The sequence below is a fragment of the Bos javanicus genome, chromosome 5, assembly GCF_032452875.1.
Source record: "Bos javanicus breed banteng chromosome 5, ARS-OSU_banteng_1.0, whole genome shotgun sequence".
NCBI lineage: Eukaryota > Metazoa > Chordata > Mammalia > Artiodactyla > Bovidae > Bos > Bos javanicus.
Genome location: NC_083872.1, coordinates 51,486,375 through 51,509,843, shown reverse-complemented (window position 1 = coordinate 51,509,843; position 23,469 = coordinate 51,486,375). Strand labels below are relative to the sequence as shown.

Sequence of the window (23,469 nt, the reverse complement as noted above, 5' to 3'; positions counted from 1 at the left end):
TATTATAGTGTATTTAGCTACTTCAGTTAAGCAAACTTCTTTTTTTTTTTTTTTGAGTACTTATAGGTAATCTCCGAGGTATTTGAAAGTTCATTCTTTCTTGAGTCTCTCTTATGTTTATGTGGTATTTTATATTCCATAACCCTATTGCATTTTATACATCATTATTTTCTTAGTTCTTGTTTTTTCTTCTCTCCAAGGCTGCCACTGCCAATTTTTTTTTAATACCACCATACATATGACCTGTTATAAAATTTGGTGAATTGTAGCATTAGAAATTAATTTTTATCTTCAGTCCAATATTATATCTATTTTACATACATTTTTGGATGCAAGATATATTGTGAATTCTTGATCATAATTCCGTGTAATGATTGACTCTTAAATATTGAAATAATATTTTTCAGAGAAAATGGTATATTCTCTGAATATATAATTTAAAGAATTATAAACTGCTGAATTTGACTTAAAAATTTTATATTAAGTCAAATTCAGCAGTTTATAATTCTTTAAATTTATATCCTTAATTTTAATTAACAAAAGTAATTGGTTATTGATCATCTACTGTGAAAAGTCAGTATGCTAAATGTTAGCGATAACCAAAGTCATAAACTATTAGATAGTATAAGTAGTTTATACTAAATTCTATGGAAACTTTAAGAAAATTTGTTTTCTATATTGTACACTTATCATGGATTTTCTTTTCATTGTCCAAATCCATTTATATAAAATGCATTTTGAAATAATCTTTATAAGCACTGTAGTTATAATAATTTTTGGCCACATGAGATCTATCTGTAAGGTATTTAATATATTGCTTGGAAATGCTGTAGGAAATTAAGTCATCTCAGAATGTGTTGCTATTTAGGGAACTATAAACTATCGGGGTTTGGTGCCAAGGGTTTAAGAGTCTTTTGGTGTACTCATCATTGTTGGCTTGGACTATTTTGTTCTAACTTTAAAAAATTAAAATCATTGTTCCCCACAAATGTAAGTATTTGATATAATTTCCAATAATTATACTTAATTGATAAACCAAGACTTTGTTGTCTAATTATATACAGTTAAAATGGAGGGAGATTCTCTGAGTCTTTATACTGATTGGTGGTGGTGGTTTAGTCGCTAAGTTGTGTCTGATTCTTGCGACCCCACGGACTATAGCCCGCTGGGCTCCTCTGTCCATGGGATTCTCCAGGCAAGAATACTGGTGTGGGTTGCCATTTCCTTCTCCATGGGATCTTCCCAACCCAGGAATCGAACTCTGGTCTCCTGCATTGCAGGCAGATTCTTTCCCTACTGAGCTAGGAGGGAGCCTTACTTTTAGAAGTTTGGAAAGGTCCGTCAGCATTTGCTGAAAGTTAAAGAAAGATAGTTTCTCTAAAGATGGAAAGCTTATATCTGTTAGTTGTTGTATTTTCTATATTGTATTTATTTACAGTTTGTCTCAGTCCACAAATAAAACTTAAAAAAAATGTAAATCAGAGTGACAAGTGATAGAATAGGAAGCTCTAGGCACTCTCCCTTACAGAGACACCAACTTTAAAATACACAGAACAGATTGCCTTTGTGTGAACTTCAGAAACTAGCTTAGAAATTATAGCGCCCCAGTCAGGTTTAGGGCCAAAATAAGTTCATTAGAGTGGGTAAGAAAGCCCACTGCACTTACCTGCCACACCCCATCCCACCCTGGCATAGCATGTATGATCAAGAGAAAATTCCTAACTTATGGATTTTCCTTCATGTAAAAAAGGGTGAAATGTGCAACCAATATCCTGACTTTTGGGGTACTGCTCAAGGAACTGATTTTTGTCTTACCTGACTCTTAGACACTGACAAGAAAGGCCACAACATATTTGGCTGCCAGGGATCTGCTGAGAACAAAGTCAAACCCTGTGGCTTGCAGTACCAGGGAGATTATAGTATAACACAGACACCAGTTCAGTTCAGTTCAGTTACTGAGTCGTGTCTGACTCTTTGCAATCCCATGGACTGCAGCACATGAGGCTTCCCTGTCCATCACCAACTTCCGGAGCTTGCTCAAACTCATGTCCATCGAGTTGGTGATGCCATCCAACCATCTCATCGTCTGTCGTCCCCTTCTCCTGCCTTCAGTCTTGCCCAATATCAGGGTCTTTTTCCAGTGAATCACTTCTTCTCATCATGTGGCCAAAGTATTGGAGATTACACGCAAACCCAGAGAATACACTTTGACAAAAAGCTAGAGGGGACCCCAAAATCTCTAGCTGGGCTGATTGATAAAGATCTTTTCCTGTACAGAAACAATACATAAAGAGTTGGCTATTTTTTCAAATGCCCAAATTTGAACAGAAAATAAGAATATATACAAATAAATGGGAAAACATGGCCCAAAGGAGGAAGATAAATGTATAGAAATTGTCCTTCAAGAAATGGCGATCAGAACTTCCCTGGTGGTCCAGTGGTTAAGAATCTGACTGCCAGTGCAGGGGACCATGGTTTGATCCCTGATCTGGGAAGATTCCACATGCTGGGGTCAACTAAATCTGTGCACTGCAACTTTTAAAGCCTACATGCCCTAGAGCCAGTTTTCCACAACAAGAGAAACTGCCTCAATGAGAAGCCTGTGCACCACAACTAGAGAGTAGCCCCTGCTCACTGCAACAAGAGAAAGCCTGCTTACTGCAGCAAAAACCAGCACAGCCAAAGTAAATAAGAAATGGAGATCAGTGAGTTGCCCAACAGAGAATTCAAAATAACTATCATGAAGATGCTTTAATAGCTGAAAGAGAACATGGAAAACTAGTCAGAAAAATGGTATATGAACAAAATGTCAGCAAAGAGAGAAACTAAAAAAGAACCAGATTCTGAATTTGAAAAATACAGTAACTCAATGGGAAAAAACTCACTAGAGAAGATAGCAGACTGGATCAAGTAGAGAAAGAATGAGCAAAGCTGAAGACAGGTTATTTGAAATTATCAAGTCAGAGGAGCCAAAGAAAAAGAAATGAGCAGACCCTATGGGACACCATCAAGTAGACCAATATATGCACATCTAAGAAAAATACACCGTGTTTTATTTTCACACTCAAAATACCTCTATAACCAAATGTGTGACTATTTTCCCACACTGACCATTCTATGACAGCCAAGTGTCCTACATTTCAGTTGGATTCTGACATCTACGAGAGTTAGCAAAGGCCTCACGGGTGGTGCCTGTGGTAAAGAACCTGCCTGTCAGTGAGGGAGATGTAAGAGACATGAGTTCGATCCTTGGGTCTGGAAGATCCCCTGGAGGAGGAAATGGCAACCCGCTCCAGTATTCTTACCTGAAGAATCTCATGGACAGAGGAGCCTGGGAGGCCACAGTCCGTAGGGTCACAAAGTCAGACACGACTGAAGCGACTTAGCATGTACCATGCATTAAGGTATCAGTCCCATGAGGCTGTCCCCTGTGTTAGATGCCATTCCCAAGTAGTGGATCTCCAGGTTACCAACTAGTTCTGTGTAACTTGGCTACAAATTGGAGGTTCCCATGACCCCCTTTTGGGGTTTGATAAGTTGATAAAGTGACTCACAGAACCCAGGGAAACATTTTACTACTGCTGATGTATTACAAAGGACATTTTAAAATGCCAGTGAACAGGCAGGTGAAAACATACATACGGTGATGTCTCCATATTTGGGGGATTTTTATGGAGGTTTTATCATGTAGGCATGGTTGATTATTAACTCAATTTCCATAAAGGGAAAATAAATTTTTGTAGACTAAGATACTTTGAGGTAGCTTGATTGTTTATTTAAAACTTTTTTTTTATTGAAGTATAGTTGATTAACAGTGTGCTAGTTTCTGCTGTATTGTGGAGTGACTCAGTTTAAAGAATTATTTTCCCTTTATTGAAACGTCCTCTCTGAGGTTGCACTCTTCTAGTATCTTAACCAAACCGCTTCAAGTCCAGCCACCTATTCCCCTTTTTGGCCTTCCTTATTATATTATTATATTATTTGGGAGTGACCTTAAAGTTTAAACCCATAAGTCTAATGGAAAAAATGAAGGCTCAGAAATGGCAAAATTACCCAAGGTACACCAAATGGTTTATAACCTACATAAATCACTGTCTATCATCTTTATGTCAAATGGACAACCAGAACTAAAATAATTTCTAAAAAATAATTTAGCATTAAATCAATACATATTTCTTCCATGATGTATGTTCTCATTATTCTGTTTTACTCTTTTCCCCTGATTATAGTAATGCTTGTGTTCTGTTATGTTAATCAGACATTGTACTTCATGTGCCAATGATATATATAGTCACAAATATTTTCCATAATTCAAATTGGTATTTAATAAGACATTTGATAATAATAAAACAAAAATAACAAGTCTGCCTTTTACAAAAATGATATGCATGTACTGTAGCACCTTATTACAATTATTCTATATATAAGTAGAATAAGATAATGCCAAATTATCTGATTTGTGTTTGATTGTTTATTAATAGCTTCTGGGTTTCAGCTACAGGGGCTGAGTTTAGCAAAGTCATCAGTTTATTGCATGTAATGAACCTGTTTAATGAAAAAGTCCTCTCTTACTCTATTCATTCATTCTCATTTATAGTATCTTACTTCTCCTTCCTTCATCCCCAGGGAACAATTTTAATGTATTCAATGTGTTTCTGTTTATTTTAATATGCTTTTACGAAACATGAATTGTATAATGTGCAAATATTTTAATTTACTTAAATGGCAGTATGTTATGTATCTCATTATAGTTTCTACTTTTTTCATTGAAGAATTATGCTTAAAGACCCATCCAGAGGTTTTGCCTCTGCTTAAAATATAGAAAACTATAAGAGATCATTGCTGTCACCCAACAATAAAAGCTAAATACATATATATACACACACACACACAAAAAACAAAAAACAAAAAACAAAACTCAATTTCCATCCATCTCCCCACTCCAGAGAATGGCGAGTGGGGATGAAAGTACCAAGCTTTCTAATCATGGCTTAGTCTCTCTGGTAACCAAACTCTATCCCAGAGTTCACTGAGAGTTGCCTCATTAGAACAAAAGATAATCCTGTCACCCAGGAAATTCCGAGGGATTTAGAAGTTCTCTGTCAGGAACTTGGATCAGAGATCAGTTGTTAGAACAAAAAATGGTCCTAGCCACCCATATTTACAAGGGTTTTAGGAGCCCTCCTAAAATCAGGGGTGGAGACCAACATATATGTTTAATGCATTATGGGAGTTTTAGATGAGAGAAAGGGGCAAAGAGCCTATTTGAACTAATGGCGGAAACTGCAAATTTGAAAAAGGAACATACAAATTCATGAAGCTCAAAAAATTCCCACTGGGAGGATTAATTCAAGAAACAAACTGAGACACATTATAATCAAGCTGTCAGAAGTCACAGACAAAACATTTAAAGCAGAAAGCGAAAAGTGACTGTTCATGTGCAAGGAAGCTTTCATAAGATTTTCGGCAGACTTCTCAGCAGAAACCTTGCCAGCCAGAAGAGGATGGGATGATATATTCACAGTACTGAAAGAAAAACTGTCAGTCAAGAATACTGTATCCAGAAAAACTTTCCTTCAAAATTGAAGGAGAAATGAAGTCTTTCCCTGATGAACAAATGTACAGAGTTTATTATCTGTGACTATACCAAATATATGTCACTTCACTATTGATTCCCTAAATATTATCAGAGTTGTTTTAGGAGGCCTTCTCTCTCTTCCCTCTCTGAAATGCAGGTTTTAACTAAGATAAGGCTTTAGGAAGAGAAGACATTTTCCCCTTTCCTTTTCATATCCACTAGTCAGTAATGAAGAACCTACTCTCTTTCCTGTTCTCCACAATAAGGCAGCATTCTTACATCTTCACCATGACAAATGCTGAATTCACATTTTATTTCTGTTTCCAAGTCAGGAATTACCAGCTTAATTATATTTTGTTTTTATGAAACTTGATGCTGAATTTTATCCCTTCAAAATTTATATTTTGAAGCTCCATTGTGATCATATTTGGAGATGTGACCTTTGGGAGATAATTAGGTTTAGATGAGGTCATGAAGGTAGGATTCCCATGATAGAATTAGTGAGCTTATACAAAGTGTTACTGGAGAGCATTCTCTCTCTGCTATGTGAAGACACAGTAGTAAGGCAGCCATCTGCAAGCGAGGAAGAGAGCTCTCATCAAAACTTGACCATGCTGACACCCTGATCTCAGACTTCAGCCTCTAGAACCGTGAGAAATAAATTTCTGTTGTCTAAACCACCCAGGTATTTTGTTACGGCAGCTTGAGCAGACTAAGATACTTGGTTTCTGTCCACCAGTTCTGTTATCTAGCAGTTCATCCAGTGACTTTTTCAGAGCTACAGAAATCTTATTTTTAGTAATTTCCGTTTTGGATGAAATTTATGTTATTGAATGAATAATATTCTGGGTATTACAAAGTACTTTACATTTATTCATTTGGAGTTTACTACAACTCTATACAGCAGACATTTGTATTTCTATTTTACAGATGAAAAAACGAGGCTCAGGATATTTATGTAGTTAGCCTGAGATCATACAGTTCGTAAGCTGCAGAGCTAGGATGTTAAGTAATCCTTTTATATCCCCGAAACCCAAGCTCTTAGCCTCACTGCATTTTATACTTCTCAGTTTTCTTAGTTCTCATATCTTCCTCTTTCCAAGGCCAAGTTTCCTGTACTACTCCTCTACCATTCTCTGTATTTTGACCTTAGTCTCCTTGATTTAGGGAGCAGAATAAGGAGAGAGAACCGCACAGCCAGCTACAGTAAAGATCAAATATTGCTGCTTGAATGAAGAGAAAAGCATACTTTGTCTTTCACTCATCAATTGGGAGTGATCACCAACTGATAAAACGTCCCTTCACAACAAGGCAGCTCTTGGACTGTGTTGCAAAGATGAATTCTTCACACAGGACATTAATTCCTCAGTGTTAAAATTTGTTAGGTTGAGAGTTTGCTCAGTGGTGTGCAGCAGTTCAGATGTTATAGTTTCTCCAAGGTCAAAAGTTAGAAGTGTGATAGTTGTGGGGTAAGATATGTGACTTACGTGGAATTCTTCTTTCTTATTTCTCTTGTGTTGTCCTTATTTAAACTTGGAAATGATACATCTCCTAAAAGGCCTACCCTCCAGTAGTAATTTTATACTTTTCAGTTGTAGGACACCTTTATACTAAAAATATTGAGGTGCTTTCATTTATGTGGATTATTTCTAATATTAGTTAACGTATTAAAAATTGCCTGAGTGATACTAAAACCCATTTCATGTTAACATAAAAATTTATTTTTGCAAAACATACATATATTTTCCAAAGAACAAAAAGGATTGTTTTATATTCTTTTTGTAAATCTCTTTAATGTCTTTCTTAATAGAGATAGCTGAATTCTCCTACATTTTTCTGTTTTCATTATTTTGTAGTATGTTGTTTTAGTCAAAGCATATAAAGAAAATCTGTCCTCAGAATGGTATATAGTTGGAAAAGGCAGAATTTTTTTAATGACATTTTCAGATAATAGTATACATTGTTCTTTGATATTGTACCAAATTGAACCAGTGACACTTTCTGAAAGGTGAAAAATATGAAACTGTATTACATTTTTATACCCTGTTATTTTAAAATTCATTGATTCATCTGGTGCTTCATTCAGTTGTATCCTTTACTGATGAGTCATTTATTATGATTGACCAGATGTTCCAAATGTTAACACTCTGTACAGTACCCAAAATCACACATGTTAATATCAATGTTAATATCAGCAACCATTTATCAGAAAAGTCTTCCATTATTAAAAAGCTGCCCAGGTCATAGGAGCAGATACAAGTCTTCTAAAATTCTAATTTTTGTTTGAAAGCTTGAATCTTATCATTTACAATAAATACTGTCAGTTGTTTCCCCAAAAGTGACAAGCTTATTTTGTTAAATTTTGAGAAAATGTCTACAGTATACATAAGTCTAAATAGTCATAATTTGCCATATATTCTTTTAGTTAAAATGGTCTCTATAGGAGAAAAAAAGAGACTAGGTCAGTTTGCAGCTGTACTTTTCCTTCAGACAATCACTTTACTTTGATACACAGCAAAAGTACTTCATGTGTACTTGCTGTGACAAATACACAGAAAATTATAAATACATGCATGTGTGGATCAGAGTTAATAAAATCAATAATTGATTTAATTATTAAATAATCAATGGCTTAATAATTATCAATAACAAGTATTTTGTTACTTTATTTTTGTTCATTGTACTTGTGGTCCTTAAGTGAAATAGACCCTTTTAATTTTATTAAGTGTATGTAATGGTGAAGAATACAATCACTCTAGTATAGTTCGGTGCTACTGCCTTGAATCTTGCTAAAGCACCCATCTTTGTTTTGAATCATCAGTATAGGTGTCAATACATTAAAAATGGCAAGTAATATATTAGTGTTATTATGAAAATAGTGTGATTTACAGATGACCTGAAATGGTCTGAGGGACCCCTGGTCTGAGGGGTCCATGGACCACACTTTGGGAACCACTACACTGAAGAATCAGTGTTCTCCCCCAGTATTCACTAGCTTATATCTTACTCTGTATAGTAGCTCAGGAGTGTAAAGATAACTCATCTTCTGTTAATATGTCGAGTGATCAGAAGAAATAAGAATGCTCCAGTCATTCAGGTACAGATATAATGTAGCCAGTGCACCATGTTCTTTCCACATTCTATCATCTGAGTTAGGTGCTCTTCTGCTCTTTTAATATGCTTAGGCTCCATGCCCAGATGTCTTTTTTTAGGAAGGTACCTTTAAGGAATTTACTAAACTTAATTATTAGTGTCTAGCATCTCTCTCTTTTGCCTTTGACTTAGTGCTTTTAAAAAGGAATGTATTAGCTAAATTGACTTGGGTAAATTCATTTTCCACCTGTGTGTGTGTGTGTGTGTGTGTGTGTGTGTGTGTATGTGTGTGTATATATATATATATATTTCTCTCACAAAGGATCTTATCACTAACAAATCCACTAGCTATAAGGTTGTTAATACTAAACAGCCCCTGGTAAATAGACTCTTGCATTTAAATATTCTCCAAGACTTTCTTCATTGTCTTCTAAGCATACAGTTATTTTAGATACTTGAGTCCCTAACAGACATGTATGTGATATTTCGATGAGAATTTCCACCAGGATGACTTTGATTCATCTTAAAATCAGTTGTTTCTTGACTATTGTCTGGTACCAAAGGACTATAGGAATTCAGAAACATTCATCACCCTTCATGCTAGTACGATGGTGTTCACGAAATACCTTTGTGCCACAAGAATTGGACGTGGGCCACAGATACCTGTTTCATACAAGTGCAACCTCTTGGGGGAAAGCTTTAACTTAGATTCATAAGGCACCTTCCATTGATACCCTTGAGAGCAATTCATTGTCCCCATCCACTACCTTTCTGGTCAGAGTTTCACACTTGGCAGGGAGGGAGGAAGTGAGAACAAAGCTCCAGTCCTCAGAAGAAAGTCTCTCCCTTTTGCCCAAATCACAAGATTTTAGTGGCTATAGTATAAAATAGAGTGTTTGATTTATACTGTAGTCACTTTTTTCATAGGAGAGGAAATGAAAGAAAACTCTTCAAGGCAAGTTTTGTAACATTAATAATTCCCTTGATGGGACTTCTCTGGTGATGTAGTGGCTTAAGATTCTGGGTTCCCAATGCGGGAGGCCCAGGTGTGATCCCTGGTCAGGGAACTAGATCCCATGTGCCACAACTAAAGATCCTGCATGCTGCAAGTAAAAAACCCCATGCAGCCAACTATTTTTTAAAAATTTGTTTTGCTTTTATATACTTGATGTTTCTGAGATACTTTATTTTCTGGCTGTATAACCTAAGAGCCTTCAATTCTACCACCACTTTTAAATTCCACTTTTACTCTAAAACACATAAGATACATTTTGAAGGACTTACTCATGTTAAAATTGTTCAGTAGATACAACTCTTGCCCAGGGAGCCACTAGGATGATTCTTTCTTTTTTAGTTCTTTAATAAAAGGGAGTAGTTTTATTTAGAAAAAAATAATAAGCACTGTGTATATTTGCATGTCACTTTGCCATGTTTAGGGGCATTTCTACTCTTTCATTTTTCTCATTTGAGTTCTCAGCAAGGTGCAGGTTCTTTTATCCTTTATTTGTAAGATTACCTGGCTTGTTATCATCAAAATTGGTGGATAAAGAAGCTGAGCCATGTGACTTAAGATCCTACTGCTTTTCAACCATATCAAGTTTAGGGCAGTCACAAACCTCTGCCTGTGACTTCCCAGTCATAGCAGTCTAAGGATTATACTGTTTTTAGTTATCCCTCCGACATTATCCTCATGATAATGTTCTATTTTTAAAGCATCTACCTAAAAGTCAGAAAATACCAGCTGCTGAGACTTTGGGCTAAAATCCTAAGGGCTACTCTAGTCTCAAAATTCCTTGCGCCACATTATGCTCACTCATTTTGGGGCACCCCCAACTGAAACGTTCAGTAACCTGCTGTCCTTGGTGTAGGAGTACGATTCAGTTTGGCCTAGCAACCACAGTGTCAAGTTAATTCTTACCTCCATGAGGTCCAGTGTGTCCTCAACAAATATATAACAGAAACAATTCATTAACCTTTGAATAAACTGGTTACTTTTTGTTTGTTCATTCAGTTATCAGACATTTAATGAATAATGTCAGAAATATGCTTTAAATGGCATTACTAATTTACAAACAGCTTGCAGAGGAGTTGGTTTAATACCAAAGGTGTAAACTGGTAGTTAATAAAGCAACACCATGTACCTAGCCTTGTTCTGAGTACTTTATTATATAAACTTACACCTGTCAACTGCCACAAGTTCCTTCTTGTTTTCCTACTGGAAAATATATGCTAAACATTCTTTGGCTTATTGCCTCTTTGTTTCCTAAGCAGCATAAGATCATATGAAGAATGTTTTGGTATACTGAAGGGTGCTTGAGCATACCTGATGCATGCTGTGTTCCAGGAATGAGGACAGGCTGATGGTGCAGTGTGCTTTCTAAAGAATAGGGATAAAAGATTAACGAAGTTAGAAGATCAGTAGGGTGAGTTTTTGAGGATCTATTTAGAGAGACACTGCTTATTTTGACTGTTATCTTTTCCATATATAACTACTTATTTTTCTCCACTGCCCATTAAGGATCATAATTTATTTAAAATTAAAAGGTTGTATTTGGTTTGTCCATAGGACTAAGTTAAGAACAAGAATGTAACTTATTCTTAGATTTAAAGAAATATTATTAAAAATCTTATATTTTTTTAGGTAACTGAATGTGAAATATTTCTGTCACTTCTGGTGAAATTTCTGGATGCAGATAAACCACAGTGGCTACGAGCTGTTGCAGTGGAATCAATACATAGACTTTGTGTGCAGCCTCAGTTGTTGAGGTAAAACCTCAGCAATATTTTGTTAAATGGATAGGTTAATATTTGTGCTACTAGGGAAAGTTTATTTCCAAATAATGATTTCTAAACAAAGAAAATTGTATATAGTATGTATATAGAGGGGTGTAGGTATGGACAAAAAGTGTGATTAGTGATTTCTGTCAGTTGAATTTACTGAGTTAATACGACCAAGATAATATTTTTAGGACACTGACCTTATTCTGAACCTTTGTCCAGAGTTAGTAAAGTCACTCAAGTATAATGAAGAAGTTTTAAGTATAGCGTTGAGACTGATTGATCACCATTATTTTCTGTTAAAAAATGTAAAAGAATTTAATATATATTTTCTCTAGAAACATTTAAAATTATTTTACAGGTCATTTTGTCAGTCCTATGATATGAAACAGCATTCTACCAAGGTTTTTCGTGATATTGTGAATGCACTGGGATCTTTTATCCAGTCCTTGTTTCTTGTCCCTCCTACCGGAAATCCTGCTGCAACAAATCAAGCTGGTAAAGGCTAAGTCACATTTTGGTTTTTATATCCTGCCATAATTTACAGTATTCACTATTCTGAGCGGATACTGATCGAAATCCTCTGACTAGAGAAATTTGGGTTACCTAAGTATTATATATGTTTACTTTATAGTATTTTATATTTCTTTATTTTTTATATATAAGTATAAAGACTTACACTTAAAGAGTAATTTGATCACACCGAGGTAGCTGTGTTTATTTCTTTCTAGAATATATTTTCTTCTCATATACTTTCAGTTCCTCTCATCACATATGAACACAAGTTTAGGTACTAATTTTCATTTTAGAAGAATCTTCATTTGGTGCCTCTCTTTAAAGAGTGTGGTTACTACTAGGGTAGTATCTATCAGTCTTTCTTTTAATGTAACAGGTGAACATAATTTAAGTTTGGAAATCAGTGTATAACTTCTTGTTCCCTTTAACTTCTTTCACTTTCATTTTTAACTTTCTGATTAGTGGCCTTTTTTATTCTTTATTCCTACCTCTACTAAAAGATGATTTAACAAAAAATACGTTACAATGTTTGTCAGTATTTTTACTTATTAGTACTTTTGATATAAAGAAGGAAGTAGACCAGGAGATGCTCTAGTAACCAAAATAGGATTGATAAATTTCATTTATTTGCGCAGTGTCCATTCTTACAGCATAATATTAAAAAAACTGAACAGGTGTTTGAATATTACAGATTTGTACTTAAGTAAATTGGTATCTTTGATTGCTTTCCCTTGTCTGACAGGTAACAATAATTCAGGTGGCCCTGTCTCAGCACCAGCTAACTCAGGAATGTTGGGGATTGGTGGAGGTGTTACTTTGCTACCAGCATTTGAATATAGAGGAACTTGGATACCTATTCTGACCGTAACAGTACAAGGCAGTGCTAAAGCAACATAGTAAGTAGTAGTAGCATTATTTTGTAAGGAATGGAGTTTATATTTTATACTAAAGTATTTTTCTCTGCATTATACTTAAAATTTTAGACATACTATTTCTAACAAATTTAAGAAGTAATTTTCTTCTGTTATCTTTTGAGAATTTTATCTATGACTGGATTTTGTTTGTTTTCTTTTGTTCTACTTGAGGACAGTTAACAGCATTATAAAACAATGTGGTTTCTTTACTTAAGACCTACTCACTTGTTCCATATGACTTTTCAGTTTAACTATGTGGTTTGATTTCAGGCCTTGTGGACTTAGGTCTTCTGATACTGAGTGACTCTCAGCAAATTAGTTTACCTATTTAAAAATATCAGTGTCCTCAACTATAAAATGGGAGTAGTGATATATCTACCTTTCAGGACTTTATATGTGAAAACAGTTAAGTGTTTAACTGACTACACTTTTTGGGTTTAACACAGAACTTTTAGTGAATTAATTAAAGTGTTTAGTGGATTCCACATGTGTTATTTCAAAATTTTTGTCATTAGCCCTTTTTAGTTTAACAACAGTTTTTAAAATATTCAGCTGTGTATTGTTGATTTTTTCTTAAACCTTAATGAACTGAGATAGCAAACTTAGTGCTTACATAGATAAAGCAAGCAATACTATATATGTTTAACATTGCCACAGTTAACTGTGAGGCAGTTAATTAATATATTTTGAGTAACTGATACACATAAGGGCTTCCCAGGTGGCTCAGGTAAAGAATTCACCTGCTAGGCAGGAGATGTGGGTCAGATCCCTGGGTTGGGAAGATTGCCTAGAGGAGTAAATGGCAACCTACTCCAGTATTCTTGCCTGGAAAATCCCACGGACAGAGGAAGTTGTACAGTTCATGGGGTCGAAAAGAGTAAGACACGACTTAGCGATTAAACAGCTGCAGTTGATATGTGTAATTAAAACATTATTCCAGTGACAATAAATCAAGACTCAAAGTATGAAGCAGAATCTCTGAATAGTTTAAATCGTGAATTTATCACAATGATACTTTACTCTACAGCTTTTTATTTTGCCTGAAATTGTAAAAGTAAAGAATCATGGAAGACTGAAATATTGTTACTCTTAGTCATTTAAAAGACATTAAAATTACTAATGTCTCATGTACGCTTTGCCTTGCTGTAAAGACTAATAATTTGAGTATACTGGAGTAAAAGTGAAAGCAAAAAAGTAAAAGTAAAAAGAAAAAGAAAGTAAAAAAGTAAAGAAAGTAAAAAAGTAAAAGTTGCTCAGTAGTGTCTTAACTCTGCAACCCCATGGACTGTACAGTCCATGGAATTCTCCAGGCCAGAATAGTGGAGTGAGTAGCCATTCCCTTCTCCAGGGGAGCTTCCCAACTCAGAGATCAAACCCAGCTCTTCCACATTGCAGGCGGATTCTTTACCAACTGAGCCACCAGGGAAGCCCCTGGTGTATACTCCAGTGTACTAGAATATCAAGTTGTAAAAGAATCAGATTTCTAGCAGTGAAGGAGATATTAATAATTTACCTTACTCATTTCTCTGGGTCGTTTTTTTAAACTGAAACAATCCCAACATAGAACAAAATTGCTGCTCTTGTGGACCTGATGTTTTGGCAAATGAGGTAGTCAGTAAAGACACAAATAAACATACAGTATCACTTTGGGTAGTGATTAACTGTTTGGAAAAAAAAAAGCAAGTTATAAAGGCATAGAAAGTAAACACATTGAAGGTAGGAACAGAAAGGATATATTTGGGGAAATAAGTTTAAGCAAAGACACAGTTAAAAGGAAAGCATAAAGATAATGATACAGGAAGAAAAATAAAAACAAAGGAGAGTAAATACTTGGCCAAATTGTAGAATTTCTTTTTTATTAATAAAATTCTAAAACAAATTGTTTGTTGATCCTCATCAATTAAGAGTCTTGAATTTTAACTAGTTCTGCTACTAAATACAGAGAAGGCAATGGCACCCCACCCCAGTACTCCTGAAAATCCCATGGACGGAGGATCCTGGTAGGCTGCAGTCCATGGGGTCGCTAGGAGTTGGACACGACTGAGCAACTTCACTTTCACTTTTCACTTTCATGCATTGGAGAAGGAAATGGCAACCCACTCCAGTATTCTTGCCTGGAGAATCCCAGGGACGGCGGAGCCTGGTGGGCTGCCATCTATGGGGTCGCACAGAGTCGGACACGACTGAAGCGACTTAGCAGCAGCAGCAGCAGCAGCATAGTAAGAGTTGAGTTAAAAACTGCTGATAACTGTGTCATTGTCTGCAGTTTCATTGTCTGTATCTCTCAGGCTTTTTGTGAGGAGTTAAATAAGATACATTAAAAAAAGCAAAACTTAGTGTCCCAGACTGAATTTCTCAGTAAATGATAGGTATATATAGGTGTTTTTATTGTTTATTCTGAGTTTTTCATCTTTGTAAACTTCCTACCTTATCTAATATTGATTATGATTAGGAAACCTTTAGAACTTGAGATTGGAAATTGCTTTTCTTATAATGATTTTTAATAATTTCGGTTGTGTTTTAGATGTAAGTAACATAAGATAAAATTTGGCCTTTTGTAGTTTACAATTCATGATTTTAATATATTCAAAAGTTAGGCAACCATAAGCACCATCTAATTTCAGAACTTTTTCATCACTCCAGAAGAAAAACCCATATCTCTAAGCAGTCAGTCACCAATCTCTTTTCCTACCCTTTAGTAACTACTAATCTACTTTCTGTCTCTATTGGTTTATTTATTCTGGATACTTCATATGGATGAAATAATATAATACTCTTTCGTGTCAGGCTTCTTTAACTCAGCATAATGTTGAGTAAGGTCCATCCATGTTACAGGTTGTATCAGTACTTGCTGTTTGTGGCTGAATAATAGTCCACCATATGATTATGCCATATGTTTGTTGATTGTCGGTTGATGGGCATTTGGGTTGTTTCCATTTTTGCCTATGGATAATGCTGCTATGAGTATTTGCCTGCAAGTTTTTGCATAGACATATGTTTTCATTTCTCTTGAATATATATATACCTGGAGTAGAATTGCTGGGTCCCATATAATGACTCCACGTTTAACTTTTTGATGATCTGCCAAACTGTTTTCCCACATGACCATACCATTTTGCATTTTCACCAACAATGTATGAGGGTTTAAATCTCTCCACATCCTCAGCAATACTTGTTATTGTGTTTTGATTATTGCTGTCCTAGTGGGTAAGTGTTATCTTACTGTATTTCAAATTTACATTTTCTAATGACCGATGACATTGAGCATCTCTTTGATTTGCTCATTGGCCATTTATATATCATCATGGGAGAAATGTCTTATCAAATCCTTTGCTCCTTTTTAATTGAGTTGTTATTTTTTATTGAGTTGTAGAAATTCTTAACATAGTCAAGATCTAGTGCCTTATCGGATATATGATTTGAAAAAATTTTCTTATATTCTATAGATTGTCTTTTCATTTTCTTGATAGTGTCCTTTGAAACATATTAATTTTCAATTTTGATGAATTCAGTTTATCTGTTTTTTTTCTTTTGTTGCTTATTTCAGTATCATACCTAACAAACCATTTCATAATTCGAAGTCATGAAGATTTTTGCCTGTGTTTTCTTCTAAGAGTTTTTAGCTTTAGCTCTTACATTTAGGTCACTGGTTCATTTTGAGTCAATGAGGTATGAGTCAGTGAGGTATGAGGTAGAGCTCCAACACCACTGTTTTTTAATGTGAATATCCAGTAGTTCTTTCCTCATTGAATTATTCTTTCTTCAATTTTAAGGAATTTAAAGCAACAATTCCCTGTTGTTTATGATTTAAAACAGAAGATTTTCATCTTTCCTTCTGAAAGCTATGTCCTGATTTTGAAGTGTGTGTGTGTGTGTGTGTGTGTGTGTGTGTGTGTGTGTGTGTTAGTCGCTAGACGCAGAGTTGTGTCTGACTCTTTGCGACCCCATGGACTGTAGCCCACCAGGCTTTTCTGTCCATGGGATTTTCCAGGCAAGAATACTGGAGTGGGTTGCCATTTCCTTCTCCAAATTATGGAGTATAACTTGCTCTAAAATTTGAATGTGACATACTGATGCTCTAAATATTATCTTCCCTTGTTGACAGGTTGTATCTAAAATGATAGGAAGACAAATGTGCTGGCTGTTTCACAGTAATGCTTTTCCCTAGTATGAAAAAATTTTTTCTTCTTTATAGTATTGATTTGATTTTATAGCACCTTATTTACTTCCTTTTAAAAATTATAGTTAAGTTACAATATTGTGTTATTTTCAGGTATACAGCAAAATGATTCAGTGATGCACATAAACATATATATGTATATATACCTACACAAGGAATATACAAAAGGAGTATATATATTCCTTTTCAGATTCTTTTCCATTTTAGATTATTACAAGATATTGAATATAGCTCCCTGTGCTATAAGACCTACAGTAGGTCCTTGTTTACCCTTTTATATACACCTTATTTTAAAAGCACTTAAGTCAGAATTTGAGACGGTTTGTAATCTGTTTGTCTTTTTCTGTTCTGTATATGTGTTTATTTTTCTGATGTCAACAATTAATGAAAATCTTGGCACAACTTGGAGAGGCAAAAAATAAACTATTATTATTATCAGTTATGGCACTGGTCAGGCCTTAACTTTTCTAATCAGTTTCTTAGAATACCATTATGGAACCATTCTTCAAAGTAAGCAGATCTAGTGGTGGCCATTTACTTTTGCTATTAATCTTAGTTTCTGTAATGTACAAATTATGGAAATAGATTTTTATGTATTTTCATTATTGTGGCTTCTCATTAAATACCTGATTTTTTCATAATTTCAGCCTAGAGATGTTGGACAAAGTTGAGCCCCCAACTATACCAGAGGGTTATGCTATGTCTGTGGCATTCCACTGTTTGCTAGACCTTGTACGTGGAATCACTAATATGATTGAAGGAGAGTTAGGAGAAGTTGAAACAGAATGTCAGACTACTACCACAGAAGCAGTTTCTTCGCCTACACAGTCATCAGAACAGCAAGAATTACAGTCGACATCAGACCAGATGGATAAGGAAATAGGTATATTTATTATGATTCTATATTTTAAATTTTTATCTTGGAATAATTTTAAAGTTAGAGAAATTGGAAAAATAATAGTTTCCATATACTCTTCACTATGCTATCCCAACTGTTAACACTACCATATTTGCATTATTTTTCTATATATATATATATCAGCATATTTTTTTCTGAAGTATTTGAGAAAAAGTTTCAGACATAATTCCCCATTACCCCTTAATACTTTAAAGTGTATTTTCTAAAAATAAGAACAGTTTCCTACATAACCACAGTATAGTCACCATCAGAAATTTAGCATCAGTTCAGTTCAGTTGCTCAGTCGTGTCCGACTCTGACATGTTCATCAGTTCAATATGTCATCGAATCCCAGATGTCCTTCAGATTTTGTCTTTTGCCCGTTAATGTCTGTTATGGTCTAGGATTACATGTTGAGTTCAGTTCCATGACTCTATACCCTTTTTAAGTCTGGAACAGTTCCTTAATTTTTCCATGTTATATGACCTTGACATTTTTGAAGAGACAGGCCAGTCAACTTGGGTTTATTTTTGTTTCGTTGTAATTAGGTATAATAGATTGATTTTTGGCAGAGCTGCCACAGAAATGTTGCTGTGCTATACACCAGTGTTGTTAACTTTTATCATTTGGTTAATGTGATGTCTGCATCCTTTCTTCAGTGTAAAGTTAGTTAATTTTTGTGTAGAAATACTTTGAGACATCTAGGAGAGCTTTCCCTTCCTGATTTATTTTCTTTCATGTGTTTATTTATATTAGTACAGACCCTTGTATTCCTATTTTTTTCAAAGTGTTATCAATACAATCTGTGATTGTCATTATTTGATTTGACACTCAATTATCTGCGACATGGCCATATGGGATCCCTTTCATGCTGGCTCCTATGTCCTTTTATCATCACTAGTTCTTTTGTTGTTTTCTGACCACTGCTTTACTGTCTGATACAGCAAACTGCTCTAAGCTCATCTTGGATTTTTGTTGTATAATCCAGGGATAAGTTATTTTTCCACGGAGCCCTAGTTCATTTTAGTGGAGAGCAGTATTTATAAACTAACATATGGACACTAGATATGCTTCCCGCTGCTTGAATAGGAAATACACGCATATATGAGCACATATTTCTGTACATTTAAAAAATATATATCTATTTTAAATACCATGAGGACACACCCAATTTTCTAATTCTAGTTTAATACTACATGATGTACTTTTAACTTGCCATTTTTGGTGTTTACTTCTCCAGCAGTGAGAAACTTGATCCTATTTTACTCAATGTATTTGCTCATTTGTATGGTTTACAGTGTGTATAACCAGTCTCTTGGCTGGGCTTGCTTATTACAGTTTCGTACTGCCAGCTGGTTGCATAAGCTGAAAGTTTGGCCCAATGAAATGGAAGGGAATAGGAACTGATTTTATATGTATATTTTAAAGGTATCAGTAAGTATACAGAAAGATCTTATTATTGATATTTTAAGACAACTTAGTTTTAAGACTTCTTGGGAATTCTCTGGTGGCCCAGTGGTTAGGAACTAAGATCCCACAAACCACGTGATGTGGCAAAAAAAAAAAAAAAAAAAAAGATTTCTTGGATTCTGAAACTAGTGTGGTTTTAAAATTTTCATTTATTCAGATATATATTCAAGGTTATAGCTTTAGTATTTAACAGCAGAGGTGTTTTTTGAATATTTGCTATATTATCAAGTGATGAGGGGGATTTTAGAATTTGACATGTTGTCAAGTGCTGTGACATTTGTAATTATCATTAAATATTGTATGTGTTTCCTTTAAGTTAGTAGAGCTGTTTGGGAAGAAATGGTGAATGCCTGCTGGTGTGGTCTGCTTGCTGCACTGTCACTCCTTCTTGATGCCAGGTATTAAGTCTTTATAAGTTTTATATTGCATGTGACAGGTAAAAAAAAAAAAGCAACAAACCATTTTAAAGTGTGTATTTAAATTTATCCTGAGAATTGTTTCCTAATACTAGTTTTTTATGTTTTTAGAATATTATTATTTTTCTGCCATTCCCCTCTTCCATCATGTTATAATGGAAAATACAATCCAAAAATTACAGAATGCCTTTTTCATTTTAAGCTTTACTACTTAAAATTTAAGATAATTATATTAATCAATTTCTTTTATGTTTTTCTTCAGAATCATGGAATTTGCTGATTTTAAAATGTTTGATATTTTTAAGTTATATCTTTGAGTTCTTCACTATTTTCTTTGAATCAGAGTGTGTGTCATAAATTGCTTTTATCCAGTTCATATTTTCAGATGTTTATTAGTTAAAATTCCTTAAAGTAGATTGATTTTGAGTTTTTAAAATAGATTTTCTTAAAACTTTCCTGACTACCTAATTTCATTTGGCAGCATACCTAAAAATAATCATACTAAATAAAATACTTTATCTTTTCAGCACAGATGAAGCTGCTACTGAGAATATTTTAAAAGCTGAACTGACCATGGCTGCTCTTTGTGGAAGACTGGGTCTTGTAACTTCAAGAGATGCTTTTATAACTGCAATATGCAAAGGTTCCCTGCCTCCCCATTATGCTCTTACTGTGTTGAATACCACCACTGCAGCCACACTTTCGAACAAATGTAAGACTTCAGCTTCTTTAGAGTTCTGTTCATCAGGTGCTGTGACATAGTGTAGAGAGTAGATTATAGAAATTCTGAGTTCAAGCCTCTATTTTTCTACTCCCTGACTCTGACTTCTGCGAGAAGTTAATGTCCCTGAGCCTCAGTTTCTTCCGTCTTACTGAAACAATGGAGGTAGGAGTAGGGAGAATAATACTTATTTTAAATAATAATTGTGAGGATAAAAGAAGATAATATCTGAAAGTCCTTTGTAAACTCTAGCATACTACTGAAATGGGAATGGTTGGGTCTTTTTGTTTTGTTTTTTAAATAGAACTAGTAGAATGGTAATGTTTGCCACCACTTAGATTGACATTCAGAAAATATTTTTTTCTTGTTGAATACTTAAAAATATTCAAGTTTGTTACATGTAATATAGGTAAATTTCAATGGGCTGTTCAGTTTTCAAACTAAAAATGTGAGTATTGGTCTCTAAGTAGAAAAGTTTACTGGGAATGTATGTTTAAAATACTAAGTGTCCTGAATTCTGTTTTGCTTATGAGGCAGTTATCAACGTTTTATAATTTGTTAAACTGCTTTAGAAAATTACTTAATATTTGCTTAACTTGTTTTTTCACCTCTTGAGTTTTTAAAATGTTTGCATATGGATAATAGGAAACTAAATAAATGTCATAGTTGAACTTAGTTTGATCAAATTAATGTTCTAAAATGTAACATGGCTTTGAGTAGAGGATGAAAAGTATATTTTAATTATTTAGGTTTTCCTTTGTGTTCTAGCATATTCCATCCAGGGCCAGAGTGTTATGATGATCAGTCCGTCAAGTGAATCACACCAGCAAGTTGTAGCAGTGGGTCAACCACTAGCAGTCCAGCCTCAAGGGACAGTAATGGTAAAGTACTTTTTCTTTGTTTGGTAACCAATTAATACCAATTAACTATCAAGGACACCTTTTGTACCTTTTTTGTGTGTTTCTCAAAATTTTTCATTATACTTTCTTTCTTTCTTTTATCTGAATGATACTTTTAGAAGAAACTAGATAAATACAGAGTGACATTGTTATAACCAACTGTGATAGCACAGCTTTTAATCAAATAAATTTGTTCTGTACAAAATCATCCAAGCCTCTTTTATTAAAATTTTTGTTTTTTATGAGAAAATATTTGTATATGATAGTACTTTTTATAAGTTTAAATTTTTGAGAATGCATAGCAGTTCTTACAAAAATATCCTTTTTTAATACAGCTGACTTCCAAAAATATCCAGTGTATGAGGACTTTACTTAACTTGGCACACTGCCATGGGGCTGTTCTTGGGACATCATGGCAACTTGTCTTGGCAACTCTACAGGTATGTTGTAGCCTCTGGGTCAGAGGCCAGTGTTGTATATCTAAGTGCTATCAGTTAAAGTCACCAGTGTCTATCAGTGCTTTGGGCAGGCCTGAATAGGCAGTAAGTATGAAAAAGGGCAAGTTGGAAAAAGAAAAAAGACTTGGCTCACATTATATGAAGTGATGGGATGTCTCTCATAATGGCCTGTTCTACTGCCTATGCTTGAAGTAATGAGTATTTTGTATGAATGTTAATTACTAATTTCAGTTTAGGTATTAGATACCTAGTCTGATTTTAGTTTTAGTTATTAGAATTTTTTTAAGTTTATAAATTTCTGTGTTCTGATTTTTTTTTTAAATTTTACAGCATCTTGTATGGATTCTGGGATTAAAGCCTAGTAGTGGTGGTGCCTTGAAACCTGGGAGAGCTGTTGAAGGGCCCAGTACAGTAAGCTCTAGTCATTCTTACTCAGTTAGTATTTTGCAGAATGTTTATATGTTACATTCACTTTTCTTCTTCTCTTAGGTTCTGACAACAGCAGTGATGACAGATTTACCAGTGATTTCCAATATACTTTCAAGACTGTTTGAAAGTTCACAGTAAGAGTCAGTTTTTAAAATTGATACAAACATTATTGTTAGCTGTATATGTTAGATGAGAATATCTTATTTCTTCATTTTTATTTTAGGTATCTTGATGACGTATCATTGCACCATTTAATAAATGCACTTTGTTCCTTATCCTTAGAAGCCATGGATATGGCCTATGGAAATAATAAGGTGTGATATTCTTTCTTTTCTGTGTTAAATATGAGATATTATTTTGTTGAATAAGGTGTATATTTATTAGGATCTTAGTGTTTTACAAGTGGGAACAATACCTTGTAGGCTAGCCCTGCTCTTTTGGGTTTTTACATTTATGGTGGTTTGTTGAAGGGAGAGTGAAGAGGATACTTTTTGGCTTGTGGTGTGTGCCAGTAGTTGGCCTCCCTGGTGCCAGTATGTATCATGATTTTAAATTGTGTCCACTTGTGTGCACTGAATATTCTAAAAAATATTTCTATAAAGAAAAATTGAACATCACATTTATAAATGTGTTCCACAAATTAGTAATCCTGATGATTACAATTTATGATTGTGGCAATGCACATTTTAAATCAAGGAAAATATGTCTCAGTTTCTTTTGCCTTCATGGGGTGGAAATTAAGGATCTAGTCATTTCTTTCTGAGGGTAATGACTCTCCCTACCTTGAAAATTAAATTTTTGCTTTGCTTATTGATTAAATGAATCAAGCAGTACTTTTGAGAACATTTCTTCTTATACTCTACCATTTTCTGTTAAACTTGGAAAACACGAGAATATTTGGGTTTATTGATACCTTAGAAATTATTTAAAATTCTCTCTACATTTTAAGATTAATAAATATATTAGTTGGACCATTTACAAGTAAGTGAAGTTACCCAGAAAATGATTAGAAAAGCAGAGAATGCAGCTTGTGGTTTATTTAATATCCAACTGTAGGAACTAAAATTACATTATTTGCCTAATCCTTAATTATAATCCTGTGTATTGTAGCTTGTCATC

General features: G+C 34.4%; 1 protein-coding gene across 5 annotated transcripts in view; it reads left to right on the top strand.

Annotated features, from left to right (window-relative positions):
• Positions 1 to 23,469, top strand: part of MON2 (MON2 homolog, regulator of endosome-to-Golgi trafficking) — a 111,925-nt gene that overhangs the window by 38,008 nt on the left and 50,448 nt on the right. For all 5 annotated transcript variants that reach the window (XM_061416611.1, XM_061416612.1, XM_061416614.1 and 2 more), the window contains 11 exons: positions 11,313 to 11,437; positions 11,811 to 11,947; positions 12,708 to 12,861; positions 17,707 to 17,942; positions 19,744 to 19,825; positions 20,371 to 20,555; positions 21,333 to 21,445; positions 21,799 to 21,903; positions 22,252 to 22,332; positions 22,411 to 22,484; positions 22,574 to 22,664. In XM_061416611.1, coding sequence (XP_061272595.1) covers positions 11,313 to 11,437; positions 11,811 to 11,947; positions 12,708 to 12,861; positions 17,707 to 17,942; positions 19,744 to 19,825; positions 20,371 to 20,555; positions 21,333 to 21,445; positions 21,799 to 21,903; positions 22,252 to 22,332; positions 22,411 to 22,484; positions 22,574 to 22,664 — 1,383 coding nt within the window. The remainder of the gene's footprint in view (positions 1 to 11,312; positions 11,438 to 11,810; positions 11,948 to 12,707; positions 12,862 to 17,706; positions 17,943 to 19,743; positions 19,826 to 20,370; positions 20,556 to 21,332; positions 21,446 to 21,798; positions 21,904 to 22,251; positions 22,333 to 22,410; positions 22,485 to 22,573; positions 22,665 to 23,469) is intronic.